Below are 8,463 nucleotides of genomic sequence, written 5' to 3' on the forward strand. Positions count from 1 at the left end.
AACAGACAAATTTGTGCTGCATGCAGTTGATTCATCGGTGCACAGAGCACACTGCAGTCAGCAAGGACGGTCACAGCCCCCTAGCGAGCATCTGGTTGTAGTTCTCGATGGACTGCAGGCGCTGCAGGTGGAGGTCCTCCCTGAATCGCCTGATGAAGGCATCGGCTACCTCGTTGATGTCCTCCTCCTCCTCCTCCTCCGCTGCTAAGCGCTTTGCTCTCCTCGCCTTGAGCTCAGCCACACGCGGCTGTCGTCCGGCGTCTCCTCTTCCAGGGAACAAGGCAGCGGCGGAGGGTTTGTTTCTGCTGCTGCTGCCTTTGCTGGACGTGGGTTTGCGATCTTCAGGTGCCGATGCTATTCTGGCATCGACGACAACAGAGGTGGCCTTCGAGTTGCCTCCCATGGTCCGAAGCTTCCCGACAATTTGGAGACCGATCTCTTCCTCCTCGAAGCTTTCGGTGGCTTGGACGTCGGCCCTGGAGATGCAGACGTCTGCTGCCTGTCGCTCGAGATGGAAACCGGAAGCTCGATGATGATGGATTCGACTCGACCATTCTGGTCTTATTTATAATGCTGGACGCCGAAAGCGATGACTTGTCAAGGCGCGTAGGTCGATTCTCCGTAACGTAAGAAGAACTTCTTCCGCCGTGGCCCGCGGCGGCTTCCTTTCGAGCAAGTGTGGGTACCGCGTTCGGAGCAGAACAAGGCCTTACCAATCCCCTCATCGACCACCACCCACGCCCACCTGCCTTGTGACTGCACGCAGAGATGGGATCTGTTCAGGTGTGAGTTTGGGACGTGCAAGAAATGTTTGCTGCACGCCAACGTGAAACACGGAGTCGAGTCAATCGTGGTGGACTGTCGGCGGCGACGGAAGCGAGAGAGTGGTTGAGATCATAAAGGCGATGCCATTCGTGGACCGTCCTCTTTGGTGCATGGGCGGCGCCTTTGCCTACCACCTGCTGCTGCGTATTATATTGCTCGATCATGTTCGCCATGCAGTAACCTCCCGTTCCATCTTACTTTCTACTGGCGCCGTCCCCCGATGCGATGGGTCCCGTCGCAGTATCCCTCGAAGTTGGGCTTTTGGCAGACCGGCCAAGATCCGGCCCATCACGCACGTTAATTACGCAGCCGACACACGTTGGGCCCCGCACAAGTCCGCCGACGGCGCAAATATCACCAATTGGCGTCCTCCGGTCCGTTGAGCTTAGGATAACGCAGCTTCATCATATTTAATCCGGAGGATGTGAAGTCCATCCTTTCATCTCACAGGAGAGCGATGGATGGGGTCACTGCAGTCCGTATCTTATGCCTCACCACTGGAAGGAAAAATGGAGGTGCCCTCAGCATGCTGAGCCTGCGGAAATCTCGAGGACGAACAAGTCGAGAAACTTGCACGCGCCAAGCTGCAGGTTGCTGCAGGAGATGGGTGCAAGTATGATGACCCTCTTGGACCATAAACTTCCGTACCGACCGGTGAAGCAGCCACAGAAATGGACAAAATCCTCTTCAGATGTATCCAAATTCCAATGCTTCTTCTTCCTTCGGTAAAATAGAGAAGTGAATAAACTCACTGCAGTCGAGTAGAGTCGAGAGAGCCCAATTAGGTGTAGTCTGAGATGAGCAAAAGTCAATGATCATCGCTGTTTTTTGCTTTGTTTTCATCTCACCGAGAATCCAATGTCAGATTGATGGAAGACGGACAGCTCATGAAAGGCGTGTAAGGTACGGTGTCGTGGATTCTTCGCTAGTCTACTCTTTTTCTTTCTTGGATTTTTGTGCTGGTGGAAAAGACATTGCATGATTGAGCTCATCGAGTATCTTCGAACGATCCGAGATGCTTCTTCGTGATGTCACCCTGTCGACTCGCCCGTTCTCCTTCCCCCCCCCAAACATCGAGCTCTTACAGGTTATTTTCCTATAAATCGAGCTTCATTTTCTTTCAGGAGTTGCATCTTTACCGAAGATTTCTGTTTAGGTACTTGAGAATCTTGGAATGGGAGGGATTCGAGGTAACTGCTGTCGGTAATCGAAGCAGAGCAATAATGTTTCCTGGTGGATCCAAGCTTTAAGCGCTAGATCGTGAGATTTGCTGCGACAGGAACGTAGATTCGGAAGGCTCAGGATGTTTGATGGGAGCGTGGCATTGTCATACAGCGCTGTGAACTTTCCTATCCACGTCGTGGAGGAGCTGAACAAGCACCGGATCCATTTTAGATCTCGGCCATCTTCTACCTCTTCTCTTGCTCCGAAACCAGCTTCTACATCGTCCACCTCTGGGAAGCCTGAGCCGGTTTCGTCTCCTTCGGGGAATGGGTACAACGGTCCTTTCCTGGACTTGTCTAACACTGTGGGTGTCCTGGGTGGGGTTTCAGCTGCTTCCACCCTCAGGTTCTTGGAGAAGCTCGTCCAATGGAGCTCCTCGGATGGGCAGGAGACTCCCCCTTTTGTCGTTTGCAATGACCCTGTGCTGAACCGAGAGCTCGCTCTGCATCAGAGCGGTTGGGACTGCTGCACGCAATCTGCTGGTTCTATTGTCGTGGAGAATCTCCGTCGGGAGAGGGTCTTCCTGGAGAGGGCTGGAGCTCGTTGCATCGCTATGCCGTGCCACGTCGCGCACGCTTGGCGCGATGAGATCGCCGAGGGGTGCTCTGTGCCACTCCTCGACGCCGGTGACTGTGTCGCCAAGGAACTGAAAGCAGCAAACCTGAAGCCGGTTGAAATGGGAAGCAACGCTCGCATAGGAATTCTGGCCATGGACGCATTAATCGTGGCTCGGCTGTATCAGCAAAAACTTGAAAACCAGGTAAGCCATCGCTACACGATTGCCATCGAAAGATGAAGAGATGTACAAACCAGAAATGATGCTTCTGTGTCCGATGGCATACGCAGATGACATGAGCAGTTACATTCTCCTTCTCTTCGGTGTTCTTGAGGCTACCACACTGTTATCTTTAACATGACCTCGTGCAGGGTTTCGAGGTGCTGCTACCCGACAAAGCAACCATGGAGCACATTGTCATCCCTGCAAGGGAGGCATTCGACAGGGAAGACATGGAAGGTGCAAGAAATCTGTTGAGGATATCGATTCAAGTTCTTCTGGTGAGGGCTGTCAGTAGCATTATTCTTGTCTCTGATTACATGCATGGACTCTTACCCGCGGACGACCCACTGCTGGGGAAATGTGTTGACCCCATGGATGCTTTGGTCAGAGCCACTGTACTCTGGGCTACATCAACCGAAGAAGACAAACAGTAAGTGCAGATGATACAAGTGTCTTCGGAAGTGCATTGTGCATATAGAATGCCAGTTTATGATATGGCCTGTTAGCACAATAAACATAAGATATTGCTTCAGATTGTAACTGCAAAATATGCTATTAAATTATGCACTTGTAAACATAAATGTGATTTTTGTTTGTCAAACTACAACAATGCAGTCAGAAAGAGATGAACAGATGCACTGTTTATGTGTATTAATTTGGTTTGATTGTTTCTTAATTGGCATGCATTATGTCAGCTTACTTACTTTCCACAGTGATATATATATATATATATACACACACACAAACACGGCGCCCGATCCGATCGAGTCCAAATCAGTAACCATGCCCCGACGCCCCAATACCAAACCCGTCGCTCGGAAACTACCATCGTCTCGCCGCCGGAGTCACCGCTTTGGTCAGTCGTTCTCGCCGCCACCGACGTAGCTGCTTCCCTTGGCGGCAGTAATACCACTATAGCTCGGTCACTGTTTCCTTCTGCCCTATCTCCGACCCCCGAAGTCATCTTGATTGAAATGAGTTGAATACAGATGGAGGTTCTTTTGTGAAAGCCATGCACACGATCGATTTCTGTTCTTTTAATCTGTTAATTCAGAAAGCAAAATCATTCTTTCTCTCTCTCAAAAGCTGGTAAATCTGTGTTCGTAGTAGGCGTCTAATCGACAATCTACTTGCAGACATAATGCACAAACAGGGTACAGAAGAATCTAACACGGACGAGCATACAATGGAGGAAAAGCTTTCAAGCTTAGACTCGCTGAATGATGAGAGATTAGATAGCAAATCGACACCGGAGCCAGCTGAGATTATTGGACTGTTTGTATGCAAGGGATGAAAAGGTTTCGTTTTCCTTTGCTTTCATTGTTACCTGTTCATTAAACAAGCCAGAATCTCTTTCCGATATCCATTTATTCTACCAACCAATATAGAATCCTGTAAGAGTAAACATTAAGATCTCAAATAGAAAAAGGTTTAAGGGGCAGTATGTCAAAGAATACTGAAAGGTAGAGAGAATGTTGGTTGAAGTTTTGTAAGAAGAAACCGAGTTTCTTTGAGCTTTTGTGCTTAGTAGATGAAAACCATCGAGAGGAGGAAAGGAGCTAAAGTGGCTTCTACAAAAAGCAAGGATGGCAAGTTCTCTGGGTTCCAATTTTTCCATGCGAGGTGGAAAACCTAAAACCAGGTAGTAATAAGACAACCATGTCCAGTGCCTCATAAAATCTTACACAAAGATGATTGGAGAACCGACGTATGTTGAGAAAGTTCTCTACATATCTTCCTGGGGTGGTTCAAGAACATCTGCATGACATCTAAAATGAAGATAAAATTCATCACCTGATCATTCTGTTAAACCAAAGGAGAGGGCAAGAAAAACAAATGAAATCTCATAGCTTCCATTTTGCATCACATATTGCTTCTTCGTGGAATATGTAAGGCAGATTGGTAAGAAAATAGGTTGTATCAGTTGGTCCATTATTGATTTTAGATCTAATCTACCACCACAAAGAAAGATCTCAGTTGTGTAACGGTATCAATATTTTGACACAACAATCTTTGAGTAACAAAATCTACCTTGACTCAGCCATTAATGGAAGACACTCGTGTTTATGAATCTTTACATTCGTAACTGAGGAGTCAGTGCGTCTCGATCTTATCCCGGATGTGTAAGGTTGCCCATGTGAAGACTTGGGTGGCAGAAGTGAGCGTCGAGTCAGGTTGATTCATGGGCCTCATCGCCTGCTTCTTCGTTGTTGGGATCAGGAGGGAGATTTTTCAATTCGACTCCTCCAAAACTTAAGTTAGAGTTGAGTGGAATAAAAGAGAGTGAGTGTTTGAAGTCCCCTCCGTTGGTCGGAGAGTTAGCTTTAATACATGCGAAGAGATGGTCGATTATACGTAGTCCTTTAATAGCTGTCAACTCATCGGAAGGATAATTTGTACCCTACGGATGAACACCGATCGACTCGTATGGGTTGACATCGGGTGGTGCCATTCCAAGTCTTACGGAATGACTCCGTGATATTCGACGTCGACTTGTACGTCGTTGAGCAAGATGGCTTATTTCCTATGAAGTAGGTACCGATCTACCTGTATGAATTCTCTTCTTTTATGGTTATGTCATATTTATACTCTAACATCGTATTTATACTCTTAACGAGGACGTGCAGGAATGCTATGAGTAAGTACCATAGCGTACAAAGTAACCCAGATTACTTTTCGTTACTAACATGCACACATACACGCACTGTTCTCTTGTGGAAACAAGTTATGCATGTAGGTAGATGCACCTCAATGTGTGGTTACTCAACCATAGAACGAAGCAACAAATAGACATTTTGCTGGCCTTTCTAGTGCAGACTTGTTTTTGAACTTAACATGCCCGAGAGTTAGATATATTTCTCGGAAAGGCCACTTGTTGGAATGGTATCTCTCGAGTATTCTTCTTCAAGCTTCCACATAGAAATAGAATTGCATGACATCAACCACCTCCCCATCCTACATAGACACATTCCCTTGCTAATATTTATATCAAAGGATTTATTAGCTGGCAGCTGATCTGATCAGATGCTGCCCACGTAGCACACAAAAAAAGAGGTGTACGACGAATCCGCCCTCTACCGTACACTGAAAACGATTACCACAAAAGTAATTAGACTCTGTTCATTCATTCATTCATTCATTCGTAGAAAGGAAGATAATATACACCAAACAAGTTGATAAGCCACTCCGAGGCCAAAGGGAGACAAGGCTATCACAATACATACTCGACTCTCACGGCACATATCGCCGCGACGAGCACCTGAGCACATACGCATACTGGGTGAGTTAGGTGTACTTTCTATAGCCGCGCCTCGATGCGATCGCAGGACGCACACGGCACGTCCCGGCGTCAAGCGCGAGACCCATCGAGCCGCAGCCTCGCGGTGAGCCACTTGCTGACGGCATCCATTTCCTCCGGAATCGTATAGTGTTCGAGTCTGCATTGTTCCGAATCGCTCGCTAAGCTAAGCTAAGCAAAGCAAAGCATGATAGTTGGCCTAAGGTCGAGAAACTGCGGCAGAAACATACCCATTGTAGGCCTTAAACGTGAGATTTCGAAACCCCGACATCCTCAACGTCTCCGCAGACCTTTCTCCCTGTTTATAGGGAACCACTCCGTCCCCTGCCATAACCAGCGCAAGAACAAAACAGAGAAGCTCAACGCTCCTTGGATCAAATCTAAAATCCAACAATCTCGACGAGGTAAATGCTACGTACGGTACCTGTTCCATGACAGAGCAAAAGTGGCAAGGAGGCAGCTCGCCTTGCAGCTTCCTGTGAGCTTTCCACCTTGGTCTTCAAGCTCCTGGATGAAGAACGACCAAGCACTCTTATGCCTCCGATTCACGCACAGCAATAATAAAGAAGAAATAGATCCAAGGATTGCGTTGACTCGCGATGGAACCGACCTGGAACAGGGAAGCCAGCCGCTGAGACCAACGACTGCACTGAGGTTTATGGGATATCGGCCTCCATTTCCGTACCTTCCGTGTGCGAAGCAAGAAGCAGAATACAAGGCAGTCGCGGCACCCATACTGAACCCACCGATTCCAAGTTTTACTGTACCGATTGGAGGGAGGGAGGAATCAATCCCAGAGTATACTTAACCAGCATTACAACGACGCTAACATCAAAAGCTATACCGTCAGCTGGCTCAGACGACAAAAGATTTGCGATGTGTGCTGCTGAAGCTTCCAATCCATCGGCATCATCAGGGCCATCCTGTGAAGGGTCCGCAACGTCGAACCCTGCGTGGAACGCAACAGAGGAGGTCATATAAGATCGGTCAAGATGGAGTAATGCTAAGCAAATCATGGGGAGTTACATGCAGTGCATGGAAATCCACCGAAAAGAGCCACAGGTCGAGTAGGAGCAGTGGGGCATATCCACTTAATCTGCAATGGCACACATTCGTGTTGAAATTAGCTACCGAAACCATCTCACAGAACTACCAAGTTACCAGTAGACAGGGAGGATAAATGCATCGAAATCCAGAGGAACCACAAAGAACAAGGATGCCAATGATTAACGAGTGATTACACCATGTTTACACATCTTACATTTGGCAGAGGAAGAGTTTCCAGGAGCTGGTACCAGCTGCAAAAGAGAAGAAGAAGAAGAAGTAGTAGAAGGTGAATTCATGCAGGTAGTGGAATTGTTATTTGCGTAAGAACTGCATTGACAGCCTACAGTTTCAATGTAATTACACACATCATTGTAGCTTCCACAATAATCAACCGAAAACACTAAATTTAATGATACCTATGTTCCTCAAGAACACATCTCCCCATGAAAAAGGAAATAACAAGACAATTGCCAAATATAGCAGTAGAGAACTGCATGATGTTGTTTTCTATGCTAATCGGAATGGTTCTTCCCATGTACATTAGCCATCAAAACGTGAAGCAGAAAGCAGCACAATCTCAAAGAATCACAATGATTAATTGAGGCGATTAACTTGTTATTTCTGATTCGTGAATGTGATCCATAAACAATGAAAACCCGACCGAATAAACTATTCGTTGAGAATGACAAGGGCATTTGTATGGTGTGGGAATTTTGCATGGATTTGACAGGGGCTAAAGAGTTGTTCCCTCCCGACTGTTAATAGTGCATTGACATTCGCCACCTGTTCCATTCCTTGTCTTTCCTTTACGCCATAAATGAGAATACAGAGATGACATCTTAGGTAAAGCAATACTAGGAATATGTGCAGGGAAGGCACCAGAATATAACCATTGTAATCATTTTATATCAACAAGGGAATAAATCCTATCTATGGCTGCGTTCCCAAAAAGTGCCTTGTAATTTGCATTAGATGCAGCCAAAAGAAGAGCAGCAGCTCGTACCTTGCGCCATTGTCTCCTAAACCGTGAAGCCAGACGATGGTGGCCCGATGTCTGCCCTTGGGCCGGACAACATAAGTCCTCCCGTAGTCGACATGCCTCCTGGTCGCAGACCTCGAACCTGCATTCGATGCGCACGCGTTATGCACGTGGAAGAGAACATGGACGAGGCTGCGGAGCGAGACAACGCAGAGGGGAAGGAGGCCGACCGGAGGCATACGAGCTGCCGCCGCGGTACATTTGGATCACCACCCACCCTGTGCGGGGAGTGCCGGTGATGCTGCAACAGGC

General features: G+C 47.5%; 2 protein-coding genes across 2 annotated transcripts; one reads left to right on the plus strand and one right to left on the minus strand.

Moving 5' to 3' along the window:
* The first annotated feature begins 1,289 nt into the window (after positions 1-1,289).
* On the plus strand, positions 1,290-3,482 carry LOC135666384 (uncharacterized). The gene is made up of 3 exons (XM_065177943.1): positions 1,290-1,912; positions 1,982-2,809; positions 2,977-3,482. The coding sequence occupies exons 2-3, from the start codon at positions 2,129-2,131 to the stop codon at positions 3,259-3,261; spliced, it is 966 nt and encodes a 321-aa protein (XP_065034015.1). The 5' UTR covers positions 1,290-1,912; positions 1,982-2,128; the 3' UTR covers positions 3,262-3,482.
* A 2,465-nt stretch (positions 3,483-5,947) lies between these two features.
* On the minus strand, positions 5,948-8,453 carry LOC135666385 (uncharacterized). Its single transcript, XM_065177944.1, has 9 exons — positions 8,382-8,453; positions 8,176-8,293; positions 7,387-7,423; positions 7,152-7,221; positions 6,970-7,074; positions 6,736-6,886; positions 6,550-6,632; positions 6,356-6,449; positions 5,948-6,264 (listed from the first exon to the last, which is right to left on the minus strand). Exons 1-9 carry the CDS (start codon positions 8,410-8,412, stop codon positions 6,177-6,179), a joined length of 777 nt encoding a protein of 258 aa, XP_065034016.1. The 5' UTR covers positions 8,413-8,453; the 3' UTR covers positions 5,948-6,176.
* Between the last annotated feature and the right edge of the window lie 10 nt (positions 8,454-8,463).

This window comes from Musa acuminata, unplaced genomic scaffold, assembly GCF_036884655.1.
Source record: "Musa acuminata AAA Group cultivar baxijiao unplaced genomic scaffold, Cavendish_Baxijiao_AAA HiC_scaffold_1089, whole genome shotgun sequence".
Lineage (NCBI taxonomy): Eukaryota > Viridiplantae > Streptophyta > Magnoliopsida > Zingiberales > Musaceae > Musa > Musa acuminata.

Coding starts and splice junctions, on each gene's coding strand:
- LOC135666384 (XM_065177943.1), top strand. CDS start 2,129: ATGTTTGATGGGAGCGTGGCATTGTCATACAGCGCTGTGAACTTTCCT. Junction 2,810..2,976: donor AGCAAAAACTTGAAAACCAG/GTAAGCCATCGC, acceptor GACCTCGTGCAG/GGTTTCGAGGTGCTGCTACC.
- LOC135666385 (XM_065177944.1), bottom strand. CDS start 8,412: ATGTACCGCGGCGGCAGCTCGTATGCCTCCG. Junction 7,222..7,386: donor AAACTCTTCCTCTGCCAAAT/GTAAGATGTGTA, acceptor GTGCCATTGCAG/ATTAAGTGGATATGCCCCAC. Junction 6,887..6,969: donor GTCGTCTGAGCCAGCTGACG/GTATAGCTTTTG, acceptor CAATCGGTACAG/TAAAACTTGGAATCGGTGGG.